The following is a 19698-nucleotide window of genomic DNA, read 5'->3' as shown; positions in this document are numbered from 1 at the left end:
TGGGATATTCCCATTTTAAATCGCATCAAAGAGAAATAAAATACCTAGGAATAAACCTAGCCAAGGAGGGTAAAGACATACGCTGAGAACTATAAAACATTGATAAAGGAAATCAAAGGTGATTCAAGAAAATGGAAAGAAATCTGATGCCCTTGGATTAGAAGAATTAATACAGTTAAAATGGCCACACTACCCAAAGCAATCTACAGATTTAATGTAATCCCTATCAAATTACCCATAACATTTTTCACAGAACTAGAACAAATAATCCTAAAATTTATACGGAACCACAAAAGACCCAAAATTGACAAAGCAAACCTAAGGAAAAAGAACAAAGCTGGAGGCATAACCCTTCCAGACTTCAGACAATACTACAGAACTACAGTAATCAAAACAGCGAGGTACTGGAACAAAAACAGACATATAAACGGAACAGAATAGGGAGCCCAGAAGTAAACCCACACAACTATAGTCAATTAATCTTTGACAAAGAGCACAAGAATATGCAATGGAGAAAAGACAGTCTCTTCAGCAAGTGGAATTGGGAAAACTGGACAGCCTCATGTAAATCAATGAAGTTAAGACACTCCCAAACAACATACACAAAAATAAGCTCAAAATGGCTTAAAGACTTAAGACGTGACACCATAAAACTCCTAGAAGAGAACATAGGCAAAACATTCTCTGACATAAATAGTAGCAATGTTTTCTTAGATCAGCCTCCCAAGGCAATAGAAATAAAAGCAAAAATAAACAAACGGGAACTAGTCAAACTTATAAGCTTTTGCAGAGCAAAGGAAGCCATGAACAAAATGAAAACACAGCCTACAGAATGGGAGAAAATATTTGCAAATGATGCAACTGACAAGAGGTTAATGTCCAAAATATACAAACAACACATACAACTCAATAACAAAACAAACAAACAAAAATCAAAAAAGGGGCAAAAGACCTAAATAGACATTTTTCCAAAGAAGACATACATGTGGCAAACAGAGAAATGCAAATCAAAACTACATTGAGGTATCACCTCACACTGGTCAGAATGGCCATCATTAAAGTCTACAAATAATAAATGCTGGAGAAAGGGTGCAGAGAAAAGGGAACTCTCCTACACTGTTGATGGGAATGTAAATTGGTGCAGCCACTATGGAAAACAGTACACAGGTTTCTCAAAAAACTAAAAATAGAGTTGCCATATGATCCAGCAATCCCACTCTTGGGCATATATCTGGAAAAGACAAAAAGCTCTAATTCAAAAAGATACACGCACCCCAGTGTACACAGCAGCAATATTTACAATAGCCAAGACATGGAAACACTCTGATATGTATATAAGTGAATATATATATATATATATATTCCATTTATATATATAAATGGAATATTAATATATTGTCCAGTTATATATATAAATGGAATATTACTCAGCCATTAAAAAAGAATAAAATAATGGAGGAGGAGACCTTCAAGATGGCGGAAGAGTAAGAGGTGGAGATCACCTCCTCCCCACAAATACATCAGAAATACATCTACGGGCCTCCCTGGTGGCGCAGTGGTTGAGAGTCTGCCTGCCGATGCAGGGGACACGGGTTCGTGCCCCGGTCCGGGAAGATCCCACATGCCACGGGGCGGCTGGGGCCATGAGCCATGGCCGCTGAGCCTGCGCGTCCGGAGCCTGTGCTCTGCAATGGGAGAGGCCACAACAGTGAGAGGCCCGCAAAAAAAAAAGAAAAAGAAAAAAGAAATACATCTACACATGGAACAACTCCTACAGAGCACCTACTGAACTCTGGCAGAAGACCTCAGGCCTCCCAAAAGGCAAGAAACTCCCCACATACCTGGGTAGGGCAAAAGAAAAAAGAATAGGGACGGGACCTGCACCAGTGGGAGGGAGCTGTGAAGGAAGAAAGGTTTCCACACACTAGGAAGCCCCTTCGCTGGCGGAGACGGAGGATGGGCGCAGGGGAAGCTTTGGGACTATGGAGGAGAGCGCAGCAACAGGGGTGCAGAGGGCAAAGTAATCCTCCTACACAGAGGATCGGTGCCGACCAGCACTCACCAGCCCGAGAGGCTTGTCTGCTCACCCGCTGGGGCGGGTGGGGGCTGGGAGCTCAGGCTTGGGCTTCAGTTGGATCCCAGGGAGAGGGCTACGGCTGGCTGCGTGAACACAACCTGAAGGGGGCTAGTGCGCCACAGTTAGCTGGGAGGGAGTCTGGGAAAAGGTCTGCAACTGCCTACGAGGCAAGAGACTTTTTCTTGCCTCTTTGTTTCGGGGTGCATGAGGAGAGGGGATTAAGAGCGCCGCTTAAAGGAGCTCCAGAGATGGGCGCGAGCCACGGCTATCAGTGCGGATCCCAGAGACGGGCATGAGACGATAAGGCTGCTGCTGCCACCACCAAGAAGCCTGTGCGCGAGCACAGGTCACTATCCACACCTCCCCTCCCGGGAGCCTGTGCAGCCCACCACTGTCAGGGTCCCGTGATCCAGGGACAACTTCCTCGGGAGAACACACGGCGCACCTCAGGCTGTTGCAATGTCAGGCCGGCCTCTGCCGCCGCAGGCTCCCCCTGCATCCGCACCCCTCCCTCCCCATGGCCTGAGTGAGCCAGAGGCCCCGAATCAGCTGCTACTTTAACCCCGTGCTGTCTCAGCGAAGAACAGATGCCCTCAGGCGACCTACACACAGAGATGGGGCCAAATCCAAAGCTAAACCCCTAGAGCTGTGCTAACAAAGAAGAGACAGGGAAATCTCTCCCAGTAGCCTCTGGAGCAGTGGATTAAATCTCCACAATCAGTGTGATGTACCCTGCATCTGTGGAATACCTGAATAGACAAGGTATCATCCCAAATTGAGGCGGTGGACTTTAGGAGCAATGATATTTTTTTTTTTTCCTTTTTCTCTTTTTGTGAGTGTGTATGTGTATGCTTCTGTGTGTAATTTTGTTTGTATAGCTTTCCTTTTACCATTTGTCCTAGGGTTCTGTCTGCCCTTTTTTTTTTTTTTAGTATAGTTTTTAGTGCTTCTTATCATTGGTGGATTTGTTTTTTGGTTTGGTTGCTCTCTTCTTTCTCCTTTTTTTTTAAATTACATTTCAAATTTTTTTATTTTTAATAATTACCTTTAATTTTAATAACTTTATTCCCTCTCTCTCTCTCTCTCTCTCTCTCTCTCTCTCTTTCTCCCTTTTATTATGAGCCATGTGGATGAAAGGATGTTGGTGCTCCCGCTGGGTGTCAGGCCTCTGCCTCTGAGGTGGAAGAGCCGAGTTCCGGACATTCGGCTACCAGAAACCTCCCAGCTCAGATGTTTGTAATATCAAACAGCGAAAGCTCTCCAGGAGATATCCATCTCAACGTTAAGACCCGGCTCCACTCAACGACCAGCAAGCTACAGTGCTGGACACCCTATGTCAAACAACTAGCAAGACAGGAACACAACCGCACCCACTAGCAGAAAGGCTGCCTAAAATCATAATAAGGTCATGGACACCCAAAAACACAACACCAGATGCAGACCTGCCCACCAGAAAGACAAGATCCAGCCTCATCCACCAGAACACAGGCACTAGTCCCCACCAACAGGAAGCTTACAAAACCCACTAAACCAACCTTAGCCACTGGGGGCAGACACCAAAAACAACAGGAACTACGAACCTGCAGCCTGCGAAAAGGAGACCCCAAACACAGTAAGTTAAACAAAATAAGGAAACAGAGAAATATGCAGCAGATGAAGGAGTGAGGTAAAAACTCACCAGACCACACAAATGAAGAGGAAATAGGCAGTCTACCTGAAAAAGAATTCAGAATAATGATAGTAAAGATGATCCAAAATCTTGAAAATAGAATGGAGAAAATACAAGAAATGTTTAACAAGGACCTAGAAGAACTAAAGAGCAAACAAACAATGATGAACAAGACAACAAATGAAATTAAAAATTCTCTAGAAGGAATCAATAGCAGAATAACTGAGGCTGAAGAATGGATAAGTGACTTGGAAGATAAAAGAGTGGAAATAACTACAGCAGAGAAGAATAAAGAAAGAATGAAAAGAATTGACAACAGTCTCAGAGACCTGTGGGACAACATTAAACACACCAACATTCGAATTATAGGGGTCTCAGAAGAAGAAGAGAAAAAGAAAGGGACTGAGAAAATATTTGAAGAGATTATAGTTGAAAATTTCCCTAATATGGGAAAGGAAATAGTTAATCAAGTCCAGGAAGCACAGAGAGTCCAATACAGGATAAATCCAAGGGGAAACACGCCAAGACACATATTTATCAAACAATCAAAAACTAAATGCAAATAAAAAATATTAAAAGCAGCAAGGGAAAAACAACAAATAATATACAAGGGATTCCCCAAAAGGTTAACAGCTGATCGTTCAGCAGAAACTCTGCAGGCCAGAAGGGAGTGGTAGAACATAGTTAAAGTGATGAAAGGGAAAAACCTACAACAAAGATTACTCTACCCAGCAAGGATCTCATTCAGATTTGATGGAGAAATTAAAACCTTTACAGCCAAGCAACAGGTAAGAGAACTCAGCACCACCAAACCAGCTTTAAAACAAATGCTAAAGGACCTTCTCCAGGCAGGAAACACAAGAGAAGGAAAAGACCTACTATAACAAACCCCAAACAATTAAGTAAATGGTAATAGGAACATACGTATTGATAATTACCTTATATGGAAATGGATTAAATGCTCCAACCAAAAGACATAGACTGGATGAATGAATACAAAGACAAGACCGGTACATATGCTGTCTACAAGAGACCCACTTCAGACCTAGGGAGACTTACAGACTGAAAGTAAGGGGATGGAAAAAGATATTCCATGCAAATGGAAATCAAAAGAAAGCTGGAGTAGCAATTCTCATATCAGACAAAATAGACTTTAAAACAAAGACTATTACAAGAGACAAAGAAGGGCACTATATAATGATCAAGGGATCAATCCAAGAAGAAGATTTCACAATTATATATATTTATGCACCCAACATAGGAGCACCTCAATACATAAGGCAAATACTAACAGCCATAAAAGGGGAAATCGACAGTAACACAATCATAGTAGGGGACTTTAACATCCCACTTGCACCAATGGACAGGTCATCCAAAATGAAAATAAATAAGGAAACACAAGCTTTAAATGATACATTAAACAAGACAGACCTAATTGATATTTATAGAACATTCCATCCAAAAATAACAGAATACACTTTCTTCTCAAGTGTTCATGGAACATTCTCCAGGATAGATCATATCTTGGGTCACAAATCAAGCCTTGGTAAATTTAACAAAATTGAAATTGTATCAAGTAACTTTTCCGACCACAATGCTATGAGATTAGATATCAATTGCAGGAAAAAAATCTGTAAAAAATACAAACACATGGAGGCTAAACAATACACTACATAATAACCAAGAGATCACTTAAGAAATCGAAGAGGAAGTCAATAACACCCTAGAAACAAATGAAAATGGAAACACAATGACCCCAAACCTATGGGATACAGCAAAAGCAGTTCTAAGAGGGAAGTTTATAGCAATACAATCCTAACTTTAAGAAACAAGAAACATGTCAAATAAATAACCTAACCTTACACCTAAAGCAATTAGAGAAATAAGAACAAAAAAAACCCAAAGTTAGCAGGAGGAAAGAAATCATAAAGATCACATCAGAAACCAATGAAAAAGAAATAAAGGAAACAGTAGCAAAGATCAATAAAACTAAAAGCTGGTTCTTTGAGAAGATAAACAAAATTGATAAAGCATTAGCCAGACTCATCAAGAAAAAAAAGGGAGAAGACTCAAATCAATAGAATTAGAAATGAAAAAGGAGAAGGAACAACTGACACTGCAGAAATACAAAGGATCATGAGAGATTACTATGAGCAACTATATGCCAATAAAATGGACAACCTGGAAGAAATGGACAAATTCTTAGAAAGGCACAACCTTCCGAGATTGAACCAGTAAGAAATAGAAAATATAAACAGACCAATCACAAGCACTGAAACTGAGACGGTGATTAAAAATCTTCTAACAAACAAAAGCCCAGGACCAGATGGCTTCACAGGCAAATTCTATCAAACATCTAGAGAAGAGCTAACACCTATCCTTCTCAAACTCTTCCAAAATATAGCAGAGGGAGGAACACTCTCAAACTCATTCTACAAGGCAACCATAACCCTGATACCACAACCAGACAAAGATGTAACAAAGAAAGAAAACTACAGGCCAATATCTCTGATGAACATACACGCAAAAATCCTCAACAAAATACTAGCAAACAGAATCCAACAGCACATTAAAAGGATCATACACCAGGATCAAGTGGGGCTTATCCCAGGAATGCAAGGATTCTTCAATATAGGCAAATCAATGAACGTGATACACCATATTAAAAAACTGAAGAAGAAAAACCATACGATCATCTCAATAGATGCAGAGAAAACTTTTGACAAAATTCAACACCCATTTATGATAAAAACCCTCCAGAAAGTAGGCATACAGGGAACTTATCTCAACATAATAAAGGCCATATATGACAAACCCACAGCCAATATTATCCTCAATGGTGAAAAACTGACACCATTTCCACTAAGATCAGGAACAACACAAGGTTGCCCACTCTTACCACTATTATTCAACATTGTTTTGGAAGTTTTAGCCACAGCAATCAGAGAAAAAATGAAATAAAAGGAATCCAAATCGGAAAAGAAGAAGTAAAGCTGTCACTGCAGATGACATGATACTATACATACAGAATCCTAAAGATGTTATCAGAAAACTACTAGAGCTAATCAATGAATTTGGTAAAGTAGCAGGATACAGAATTAATGCACAGAAATCTCTTGCATTCCTATACACTAATGATGAAAAATCTGAAAGAGAAATTAAGGAAACACTCCCATTTACCAATGCAACAAAAAAAATTAAATACCTAGGAATAAACCTACCTAAGGAGATAAAAGACCTGAATGCAGAAAAGTATCAGACACTGATGAAAGAAACTAAAGATGATACAAACAGATGGAGAGATATACCATGTTCTTGGATTGGAAGAATCAGCATTGTGAAAATGACTATACTACCCAAAGCAATCTACAAATTCAATGCAATCCCTATCAAACTATCAATGGCATTTTTCACAGAACTAGAACAAAAAATTTCACAATTTGTATGGAAACACAAAAGACCCTGAATAGCCAAAGCAATCTTGAGAAAGAAAAACGGAGCTGGAGAAATCAGGCTCCCGGACTTCAGACTATAGTACAAAACTGCAGTAGCTTTGTACAAAGTACAGTACAGTAATCAAGACAGTATGGTACTGGCACAGAAATAGAAATATAGATCAATGGAACAAGATAGAAAGCCCAGAGAGAAACCCATGCACCTATGGTCAACTAATCTATGACAAAGGAGGCAAGGACATACAATGGAGAAATACAGTCTCTTCAATAAGTTGTGCTGGGAAAACTGGACAGCTACATGTAAAAGAATGAAATTAGAACACTCCCTAACACCATACAGAAAAATAAACTCAAAATGGATTAGAGACCTAAACGTAAGACTGGACACTATAAAACTCTTAGAGGAAAACATAGGAAGAACACTCTTTGACATAAATCACAGCAAGATCTTTTTTGATCCACCTCCTAGAGTAATGGAAATAAAAACAAAAATAAACAAATGGGACCTAATGAAACTTCAAAGCTTTTGCACAGCAAAGGAAACCATAAACAAGATGAAAAGACAACCCTCAGAATGGGAGAAAATATTTGCAAATGAAGCAACAGACAAAGGATTAATCTCCAAAATATATAAACAGCTCATGCAGCTCAATATTAAAAAAACAAACAACGCAATCCAAAAATGGGCAGAAGACCTAAATAGACATTTCTCCAAAGAAGACATACAGATGGCCAAGAAGCACATGAAAAGCTGCTCAACATCACTAATTATTAGAGAAATCGAAATCAAAAGTACAATGAGGTATCTATCACCTCACACCAGTTAGAATGGGCATCATCAGAAAATCTAGAAACAACAAATGCTGGAGAGGGTGTGGAGAAAAGGGAACCCTATTGCACTGATGGTGGGGAGGTAAATTGATACAGCCACTATGGAGAACAGTATGGAGGTTCCTTAAAAAAACTAAAAATAAAATTACCACATGATCCAGCAATCCCACTACTGGGCATATACCCAGAGAAAACCGTAATTCAAAAAGACACATGCACCCCAATGTTCCTTGCAGCACTATTTACAATAGCCAGGTCATGGAAGCAACCTAAATGCCCATCGACAGACGAATGGATAAAGAAGATGTCGTACATATATACAATGGAATATTACTCAGCCATAAAAAGGAACGAATTTGGGTCGTTTGTTGAGACATGGATGGATCTAGAGACTGTCATACAGAGTGAATTCAGTCAGAAAGAGAAAAACAAATATCGTATATTAACGCATATATGTGGAACCTAGAAAAATGGTACAGATGAACCAGTTTGCAGGGCAGAAACTGAGACATAAATGTAGAGAACAAACGTATGGACACCAAGTGGGGAAAGTAGTGGGGTGGTGGTGGTGGTGTGATGAATTGGGCGATTGGGATTGACATGTATATGCTGATGTGTATAAAACTGATGACTAATAAGAACCTGCTGTATAAAAAAATAAGATAAAATTTTAAAATTTTTTTTTAAAAATTTATGTGCTTTGCCCACTGCTGGGTACATGGCGGATCAATTTCTTTTCTCCCCTTCCCACTCACGCTAGTATTTCAGCTTTGACGGTGTCCTTACCCAGCCCTGGACACTGCGCTCCACAGTGCTGTTCTCTGTACTCCCACAGGCCTTTGATCATAGTTCACGTACCACTTACCCTATTTTGTATGTATCCTATTTATTATAAGCAATTTAGATGTAATTATTTTGAGTAATTAGTCTTTTCTCTCTTTTTAGATTAAAAACACGTCAAGGACAGAGGTTTGATCTTGTTCATCTTCTTATCTCTCACTGCATATAGTATTATGTACTGAACATAATAGGAACTCTATAAACGTGTACTACGTTGAATTGTATAATTCTACATGTTTTATGCAAGTTTTAAAACAAAAAAACGTTTTGCTTAAGGATTAAAAGACTTAGAAGGAGAACAGAGAATTACCATACTGCAAATACAGTATAGCTCCCTAGCACCCAACACGGGTCTTGAAATATACAGTCAGTGTTCCCTAAATTGTGTCGGTTAAATTGTGTGTCACAGACTGAACACCTAGTATGGTGAATACAGTGTTCAAAAATAAGTGTTTTTAGTCAAAAAAGACTTGGACAAAAGAGATGTCAGTAATATCTACTTAAACCCATCATTACTACTGGAAAAAAATGCCCAAAGAAGATCAGTTCTAATGGTATTGAACAGCAAAATTATTCTGCTTTGAAACATGAGTTTTAATTTTAATAGGTTTGTAGTCTCTGTTTCCAAAGAAACTAAAACCTGAGAAATTGAGCTTAAATTGTATGCACAAATGTATATTAGGATGCTTTAGCTGAACTGTATTCAATGAAAATAATTACGTTTCCCATTTTATTTGTGGTAAATAATATGAAGAGCTAATGTTTGAACAGATTAAAAATTAAATACATAATAATTTTTAACTATCTTGAAAGTAAAAAAAAACAAACTTTTATAATAGAGAGTACGAAAGTTATTACTGAGGTAACTTTTAACAGTCGTTGTTGTTAATTCTTTAAAAATATATGTCAAAATGGTTAAGATCATGACCTGCTGTCAGAGAGACACCCGGGTTACACCTATAGCTTTAGAACTTGACCAAATTACTTAATTTAATATTAATATTAACTTAACTTAATTAACTTAATTAACTTAACTTAATATTACTTAACTTAATATTTCCATTTGCTCACCTGTAATATGAAGATAACAGGAGCATCTATTTGAAGGGTTGCTGTAAAAATGAAATGATTAAATGATACTGATTGTAAAGCACTGCGCCTGGCACCAAAGTGAGGCCTTGATAAATGGTAGCCATAATCATCATCATTATTACAGAAGTTAACCTAGTTGTAATTATTTAGAACTTGGTTATATATTTTATATACATAAAATATGTGATATCGGCGAGATATGTAAATAAATCGCAGCTACCTTCTGGCAATATATTTTACGAAGCAGTCTTCTTCCAAAGGAGATCCCAAGGTGGCTAGAGCCACTCCAGCCAAGTGGCACAGTCCTCACCCCTCGAGCGCGCGGGTGGCTCTGTCGCGGGCCGGCTCCCCAGGCTGTGCGGCGGCCGGGCGGTGCTCAGCGGTCGCGGGCCTGGGGCGGGCGCCGGGGCCCGGTCTGCGCGGCGCGGCGGGCCCCGGACAAGCCTCCCGCGCCGCCCCGCCCGCTCGGCTGGGATGAGTGACGGCGACAACAGGTGCGGTGCCGCGCGGCGTCCGCGGCTTCTCCGGAGCCTCCGAGTTTGGCGCGTCAGGCCCCAGGGAGTCACACTTCGACTCTGCAAACTGGCCTCCTCGCCCCGCACCAGCCTTCCGAAGTCGCCCCTCAACAGGCTTCTTGCACCTTAGCAAAGCCTGAGGTCACCTCCACCTCTCGAAACCCACCAGTCCCAGAGGCCAACTTTTCTCCAAAGGGGAGAAGGAAAGGCGTGAAAGGCGTGCGGTGCATGGAACTCTGCATAACCGTTCGCTCTCTCCTCCCCAGCCGTCCGAAAACAGGCGAGAGTGGCTCCAGAAGGGAGCCCTCGCTCCGCACACTCCACGCCCGCCCCGACCTGCTGTACGCTCTGCCCCTGAAACGGCCCAGCTCGGCGACCACGGGCCACCGCCGAAACCCGCCCGCCCGCGCCCCTCCCCGGGCTGTGGCGCCCGCCCGCACCGCAGTCCACCGCCCTAGGCGACGCCGCCTGTCCCTCCTCACCCCCCGGGGTGGCAGGTTCAGGACCCGGGTCCGAGTCTCCGGCCCTGCAACTGCCACCAACGCCGTCGCCGCCAGTGGGAGAGAGTCTCCGTCGGCAAACGTGGTGCTGCTTCCTGGGTGTGAAGGTGCTTTCAAACCTTAGGTTTCTGTTCCTTTGCCCCTGGCTTTTGAAGAACAGAGAGGAGGATGGAGACCGAGTCCGGGGCGGTGAGTACGGCGGTCATGGCCCGGAGTCCTGGGCCCCGGGGTAGTGGGGAGAAGGAGAAATGTGGACTCCGTCTGTGAGGGACTGGAAGGGCGAGTCTAGAGCCTGCGATTTTGTCGGGAAGTAACGTGGTCAGGTAGCCCCATCGACTGCCACGAAGAGCGGCCCGCCTGCAGGCCCCGTCGGGTTGTGTCGTGGGGTCGGGAAGGTGCGGCCACCGGGCCTGAACGGGGTGTAGACGGGCTGGGAGACCTCGGCAGCGACCGGAGGCGGTGGGTGGCTGGGCCCTGTGCACCAGGCCGGGCCCAGGCTAGAGAAATAGCTTTCCCGCCGAAATTAGGCTTGCTGCGTCTTTGACGCCCACTCCCACCGGACTCCGCCCAGCCGCCCCCCTGAGGCGTTGCCCTGGCGGCTGACGCCTCCTCTCCTCGACTGGTCATTGGGGACCAGAAGGCCCGAGAGACCTGGCAGGGGGCGGGGGCGGGGCTGGGTAGCGGGGACCTGTGCCCAGGTCGGACCGGAACCTCTAGCACCAGGTGCGCGCCCAAGCCAGACAGGGCTGGGCTGGGGAGGGGCGGGAGACCGCTTAGGCCCGAGGGGCTGCGGCAACGTGCCGCCCCGCCCCGCGCGGCGCCCGCCAGCAGCCAATCAGCGAGCGCCATGCGAGGCTCGCAGGGCAGGCTGCACACTAGGCCGGCGTCGGGGTCGGTGCCGTTGAGGGTTCCCGCCACTGCTGCTGGCGGGTTTGCAGGGCAAAATTTCTCGCTGGCTAGCTTTCTTTTCCCTCCCGCACTTTGGTGGGGAGGGGGTGGATCCTCGAGACAGTGATCAAGTTCATGATGACCCGAGAGAACCCAAGGGAGTTGTCGCCTCAGCCATTTCCCCCACCGCCTCAGCTTGCTGGCTTCGGAGGGGAAGGAGCACGGAGGCCGTAACTGCGACGGTTAGCCCGCCCTTTTCCTGTTGTCTTTGTTGGCAAAGTAGATGATAGATTTCGAGGTTAATTTTAGAGAGGAGGAGGCAGTGGGGGCACATTACTTTGGAGGAAATTTTAAATAAACTAGTACTAGAAGTTTTATTAAGGACCCTTACTTCTAACCCCAAAACAGCACCAATCTAAGTGCTTTTCATACGTTTGCAAAATTATTGCCAGTAGAATTTGAGGCTTTCTTAATTAACTCAGTGAATCGCTAACCTTCTCTGAGGAACTTAAAGATCGTCTCTACCTGAGCCTTGCTACTACCAAGATTAAAATATTTTCTAGGCTATTATTCATATTGTAGTCTTCAGCCCACAACCTAAGGGTTGGCATATCGTGAGCAGGAAGAAATTACTCATTTATTCATTCGTTCAACAAATATTTATTGAACATGTGCTATATATGGTCCCTACTTTAGATGCTGCGGTGAACAAAACAGGCAAAACCCTCTTCCTTCTTGAACATTACATTATAGTGGAAAGAGACAGATAACAAACATAATAAATAAATTACATGGTATTACATGTTGGTAAGTGGTAAGGAGAAAAATAAAACAGTTGGAACCCACAATAGAACAAGAGTCTTAGAAAATGAAGAATGAAGTGAGTGATATGTAAAAAGTTCATGTTTCTCCTTCCTCGGTATCATTTAACTGATTTCTCAAGATTGGAAGTAAAGCACTCTGTTCTCTTCCATTCAAGTCATTCCTCTCTTAATGAAAACTAATGGAGTTGACTTTTATTTAAACAAATTTGGAACAAAAGAGGTCATCCATTGAATTCATTTTGTTTTTAAGAAGAGAATTACATGAAGATTGATTTTTTTTTTTAACTTTGCAAATAGGTAATGACTACATTCTGTAACCCGGCAGAGAGAAAAGATTGTATCTACCAGAGCTGTTCTATTATCTCTAGCAATACAAATCCACACTTGAAAAGTAAAACTAAGCATCCCAGAATCATCCAGTCTGGGCACTATGTCTTACAAGTAAAGTGACTGAAGTTACAAATAACGTCCAGATGCCCAGGGAGGATGCTGTTAGGATTCCCAGTTTCTTTAATTGGCAACTACAACATAGCAATTATTAAATATGATGACTCTGTGGTTTAAGAGATGTTTTTATGAACTCCCTTACTAGGGAGTGTTTTTCCCCCTTAAGACTAGATGGAGAATATAGCCCATAAGGTCCAGCCTATAGCCCCATAGTCACTACTGGCCTAGTCATTTCTCTGTACATCTTGCAGAGATTAATTTAGGGATTATGGTTTTATTGGCCAATGAAGTGAAAGGAGAGCAAATGTGAAAAAGAACAACTCCATTATCTAAGTTGGAAATTCATTTTCATGAATTTGTTTTTCAGAGAATTTAAATCATCAACTCCAAGCTTTTTGAAGCACTCATTTAGGGTCTCAAAAGTCTGTTTCGTGTTCCCAGAAGGAGAATAATTAGCAAGTTCTTAAATTAGTTTCTCTTTAAAATTCTATTCTCAAGTCTTGTTTTTTTTCAGGTGTACCTGAGGAGTCTACTATCTTGCCATTGTGCGAAGGTGTATATGTTAATATATATTTATTAGAATCTAAATTAGGTTGCCGACTTAGAATTGTGAACATATGAATATGAACTCAATTCTTTAGCATAAAGAAAAAATTAGTATAAAAAATTTTAGTATAAAAATTTATACCTATGAGTTATAGGTATACAATTTTTTTTATTTATTTTTTTTTACTATATCGGTCCACTTTTCCAATTGCCAAGTGCATTTTAAAAATTTGACTTTAGAGTTGAAAAACCGTGAACTTGTGTCGGAGTCTGTTTACTCGTCAATGCCCTTTAGCCAAAGACTACCACAAATACACCTGCAGTTTATTAAAGTTGGATCTTCTGAATTAACAACAAAGAAGAACATACACCATGCGGCCTCTCCGCAAGGTGTTAGAAGAACTTATTATAGGATTTAAGCTTATATTAAGCACTTTTTAAAGAGGGTTTAATGAAGAAAGCTTTACTCTGAAATACATGTTGTCAGGAGGTGGGAGTAATTCTATAATTGGGTATGTTAATTCTTACCTAGGAGACAAGAAAAATAGATTGAAGCTAAAGCTGTGATTGTTAAAAAAAGGAGCAGTCTTATCAGGCAGGAGAGAAGGACGTTTGGTCATTCTTGTGGTTTGGGTAATGCTTTTGTTTTTGTCAATGTACAGATACGATTATGGAGTGATCTTGTTTTTATCTTCATCCACCACAATCACAGAGGAGCCTTGCCCGATGTTGGTGTTCTGTTAACAAGAGAACACCACAGCCTAGCTGTGAGTTCCCGGCCAACTCCTAACACCAGGGCCTAGTTGGTTGTGCCAGGCCAGCTCCTAGCTGTCCAGGGTTATTCTTCTCTTTTTCAAACTTCTTTTTGAGTTTAATATTCCTTCTTAATGCTTATAATATTTAAATAGTACAGTTAATAATAACTAACATATGTATGTTTAAATAATATATTTAAGATTTAAGATCGTCTCTGTAGAGGAATGAATTCTACATTTCTTATATTTTTGTTGCCCCCAAAAGTTATTAGCTCTAATTATAATCTTCATAATATTAGCATAAATTTAAAGTCTGAAATACTACATTTTGTCAATGACTTATCTTTTTGAAGGATATATGCTTTCATCCTGCATCAAAACTTATACCCAGTACTAAGAGTTTAAAAGAATTTTATTTTACAGCAAACATCGAATCAGATGCAAACAGATTCATTATCTCCATCCCCTAATCCTGTGTCACCTGTGCCTTTGAATAACCCAACAAGTGCCCCAAGATATGGAACAGTGGTCCCTAATCGCATCTTTGTAGGAGGAATCGACCTTAAGGTACCTAATTATGCATGCAACATAGTGTATTCTTTGTATTAGAAGTGTTTTATTTCTCAGAAATTGTTTCTTCTTGCAACTTTAAAAATAACATATTTGCTATTTGCATAATGATTAGTAGGTTTCAAATTGTCTTAATACAAAGAATCTTTTCAACAACAATGTAGGTTAAATAGAGTATATATAATTGTCCAATTTCACATACAAGGAAATTGAGGCTCACTGACATATCTATAAGCTCCTAGCTACTTAGTGACAAAGTGAAAACTAGAATTCTGTTTTTCTGACTCATATCTCCACATGCTTTATTTCACCATACCACACTAATTATACTTTTTTACATAACACTCTAATAGCCCAAATAATGAGTGACTATAATTTTCAAAAGAAGACTCAATTAAGGAAAAAAAAAACAAAAACACAGCAGTTTTATGAAATCCTGTTTCTTTATCCCAACTTTCATCTTAGGCTCCTGAGTAACTTCCTAGATTTCTGTCTTTTGCAGGTTGCTTTCTATCACCTAATTTAGAATTTGGTCACTAAAAAAGGCCTGTGTCCTAGTCAGAATAAAGCATTTTAACAGTAATATGTTTAAATAATGTAATAGCCATTTCACTCTTTCAGAGAGGCATGGTTTTGTGAGATGTTTTGCAGCACCCCCATGTGGGTGGTGGTAGTTAAACACCTACAGGAAAGGCAAGCATGGATAATTTAGGAACACTCTTACTTCCAAGTGGATATATCGAAGGATTTCCAGGCTTCCATATTACATACTGGAAATTTCAGGGGGAGTTGTCTTAATAAAAAAAAAAAACTTGTGCAATTAGGGTATGATATTTGACATTTAATACTCGCTATCTTCCAATGATCAATCTCTCACAATTTGTATGGAATTACTTTTTTCCTGCTCAAGATAAATGTTACACTTAATGTATTTGTCAAAACTGTGAGTCTTAAGCAAGTATGTGATTGGTTCACTAAAAATAAATTAAGGAAAATAATTTCTTATGAAATGCTTATTTTTAAAAAAAAATTTTCTGTTTCTGTAGCAAATATTAATAGCTGACCATAAATATTCAAGTTGAATATTCTTGTTCAGAATTTATATTATATTAGCTCAGTATACTTTTAAATAAATAATAAATGTAATAATTTATATGGCTAGGTTAGTGTAGGTTTTTATTGAAGCCAATCAGCTACAATATGAACTTTGGGGCCATTGTTACAATACAGTCATAGCTTTAACATAACTGCTAGGGTTCTCTCCCTCATACTTACACCTTTCACAAAACCATAGGTAATTTCCAGCAAGGAAATAGTTTACCGTAGTAGCAAGCAGTCTCAAACTTTTTAAAATTCTTCTTTTTAGAACCCTACAGCCCATCCCTTTTAATATTTAATCATCTTGACTTTCTGTGTCCTTACTTTTCAGCAAAGAAATGGAGCTGCAAAATTGAGCTAGTGATTTTTCTATCAGAGAATAGTTTGAATTAATTTGTTTTCAAGTCTCTAATAGAAACCTTATTCTGACGTTGATTCCATTTTGTGTTTATTGAAATGAGGCAGTCAGTTATTCTCAGATTAACTCAGTATTTGTCATTATCCAGTTTAGCAGGCTTTAGGTTACCAACTAAAAACCAGTAAGTAGTGAGGTAGCAGTGGAACTCAAGAAATATTGCTCTGCTGTTAGGCATGTCTTTTCCTAGATATATAAAGAAAAAATTTTTCTATGGATATTTAAAGTACCTCTTGGGGGCAAACACTTATAGCTGAACCAGAAAATGAAATTGCAATGAATTTAGTGTGAATACTCTAGAGAAAGGTGATATGGGTCTATTTTGAGACTATTTCAATTAAAACCAGATATGCCAAACTATCTTTGTAGGCATCTTGTACATGATAGTCTAATTATGACTCAATTTTTTTTGCATATCATCATAATGTCTGTATTTAGCTGACATGTATATTGAATACAGATAAAGCATCTAAAAACTTTAAATCTTGTAGCCTCTCTGTTGTTATCACAAATTGAGTTCAGGTACTTTTGGAAATATATTTCCTTCCTAAGACCTTACTTTTCCTGGGGACTCTGCTGATTTAAATAGAGTGACTGGTATAGGCCAGCATAACCTAGTTCCACTGCTATGACTGTGGGCCTCTCTGAACCACAAGAACCAATAGTAGTATGCCCTTAGTATAGTTATAGCCATGCCTAGTACATTTTATTAAAAACTGGCTAACTAGAGAACAAGAATTCCTTTAAATAGTGAGCTTTCTTTGTAGTTTTTTAAAAATTCAGCTTAAAATATTTTATTGCAGTGTAATATTTTATGACATAGTATTAACAACTCTGCATAAAGCAAAGTATTCATATTGATTTTAATAACCTAGTGGTTTCATGCACTGTTTTTATGATGAGAGGCATTCTTACATCCATATTGTTATTTATGTTACCTTTTGTGTCTCCAAACCAAGCATAGGAGTTGTTTCACCTTTTATCAATTAAAATGGTTTTTGTGTGTTTTCTTTTTATACCATTAGACAAATGAAAATGATTTAAGAAAATTTTTTTCCCAGTATGGGTCTGTAAAAGAAGTGAAGATTGTAAATGACAGAGCTGGAGTGCCCAAAGGGTTAGTATCACTATGGATAGTACATGGAATTGACAATTGTATTTTTATTGGATTGCTAGGTTTTGTATACTAATTTACTTTGGTTCCATTTTTTAAAAGAGAGTTTCATGCCTTCTTCTTTCCTCCTACCTTTTGATTTCAGTGTGTGTGTGTTTGTGTATTTTGGAGGAATAGTGACACTATAATATTCCTTAATCTATTGGAAAGTTATTCTTGCAAAGGCTGAGGGACCATTCATTGTTCGGTAATAAGCACTTAATGTCAAGTAGCTCTTGTCCAGTAGCCAAGGCACCAGAAGCTAAAGGAATCTGATATTTTTGGAATTGTATACCTGCTTTAGACTAGAGAGAACTTTACCTGAAAAAGGCTGACACAAAAGAGCGTCCATAGGTTGTGCCTCAAAGACCTAATTAGGGGACTAATCTGAGAAATATAACTCTTAATGAGAATGATTTTTAACTGCCAAATCAAGGAGAATGAAAATTAAGGGAAAAAAGCAGTAGGATTTGTCTAGAACTGTCTAGTGCCCTTAGAGCTGTTTCAGTGGATTGGTATATTCAAAAGCCAAATACCAGAGAAGAAAACGGTAGTTTGCATAGGGTACTCGCTTAAGAAGTTTGACTGCAAAGTTAAAGAAATCGATGAAGGATTATGTTTGTTTTCTTGAAAAAAAGACAATATATACATACTTATAGGCATAAAAGAAGGGACCAATAAGGTGGAGGGAAAATTATATTAGTGGGAAACTACATGTAAGTATGACAGGTGGACACTTTGGAAGAGATGAGATCCTGCAGAGGTTATTTTTAAACAAATGAGATATTTGCTGAGACTGACAATCAATATTAGGATGAAGTGAGATTGTACCTCTTTTACTTGGCTTAATAGAATTTGTAATATACATTTTTTAATCATTGAAAAACACACATAGAAATGTAGACTGTATTTTATGCTTTTTCCACTGGGTGGTATATGTGTTCTACCAAAAAAAAAAAAACTAATAATAACGTAAAAATATTTCTTTAGCCGTTGTTTAATGTTTGGGCAAATAGAAAAAAAGAAATTCCTTTGTTGAAAAAGAAAATTCATATATAATACAGCAATTATGAATTGAAGAAACAGTAAATGTTTACTAATTACACAATACATAATTATATAATAGTAATTATGAATTGAGGAAAATAATAGTTTAGCACTACAAAGAAGAGTTTCCTTAAGTTATACAAATAGAGATTACATTTTCGGGGGATATACTTTTTATTTCTTTCATTCCTTTTTTTCTACCTATTTTGGCTTTTTGGACATGGCATACATTGTGTATTTGTGTCTTGATCATGATTTATACTCTGAAGGTAACAAGTATATATGAAAAAGCATATATAAAGTCTGGGTTGTACATATTTTTAATTGATTTTATTTGGGAAATATACTAATAGTTGCATTATCAGTTTATATATGCTGATAATAGTAAATAATATGTTTGTATACTCATTTACCCACATAAAAAATTTTATTATGTTGAAACTTTTAAATTTTTAAAGGTTTTTTTCTACTTTGATTTCTATTTAAACCAAACTTCTATCATTTTAAAAGGATATTAGTGCTCTGGACTGAAATTTATTGCATTCCAATTTGTAAACCAGAATACAAATCTCGCATGCTTTCCTGCCTTACTTACAGCTCAGGTCTGAAACTGTTTCAAGATCCCCAGGGTTTTTTTTTTCTTTTAGGCCCCTCCCTTTAAGAGGAGGTGACAGTGTTAAGCTGTGAATGGTTCTCCTAAGTTTTGCATACTGGTGCACCAAGGAAAAATGTTCACTCCTACCATGGCCCATTCTTTCTTTTTTGTTTTTTTTCTTTTTCTGGCTGCTTCTTGAGGCTTGTGGGATGTTCCCCAACCAGGGATCGAACCCATGCCCCCTGCATTGGGAACGCAGAGGCTTAACTGCTGGACTGCCAGGGAAGTCCCCCGCAATGGCCCATTCTTAAAAAAAAAAAAAAATTTAATCTTAATATATTCCAATGTAATGTTCTAAGATAATAATTAATGCATTTATTT

At 39.3% G+C, this 19698-nt stretch overlaps 1 protein-coding gene across 2 annotated transcripts in view; it reads left to right on the top strand.

The window, feature by feature from the left end:
* The first annotated feature begins 11892 nt into the window (after positions 1 to 11892).
* BOLL (boule homolog, RNA binding protein) overlaps positions 11893 to 19698 on the top strand; it is a 58908-nt gene continuing 51102 nt past the window's right edge. Inside the window, exons 1-3 of one of the 2 annotated variants that reach the window (XM_079924202.1) lie at positions 11893 to 12109; positions 14863 to 15006; positions 17548 to 17639. In XM_079924202.1, the coding sequence (XP_079780328.1) occupies positions 14878 to 15006; positions 17548 to 17639 (221 nt within the window). In that variant the 5' untranslated portion in view covers positions 11893 to 12109; positions 14863 to 14877. The remainder of the gene's footprint in view (positions 12110 to 14862; positions 15007 to 17547; positions 17640 to 19698) is intronic. The other variant, XM_079924201.1, reaches the window with a different exon arrangement.

Source organism: Stenella coeruleoalba (assembly GCF_951394435.1).
Source record: "Stenella coeruleoalba genome assembly, chromosome: 6".
Taxonomy (NCBI): Eukaryota; Metazoa; Chordata; class Mammalia; order Artiodactyla; family Delphinidae; genus Stenella; species Stenella coeruleoalba.
This window is presented reverse-complemented; position numbering and strand designations above follow the sequence as displayed.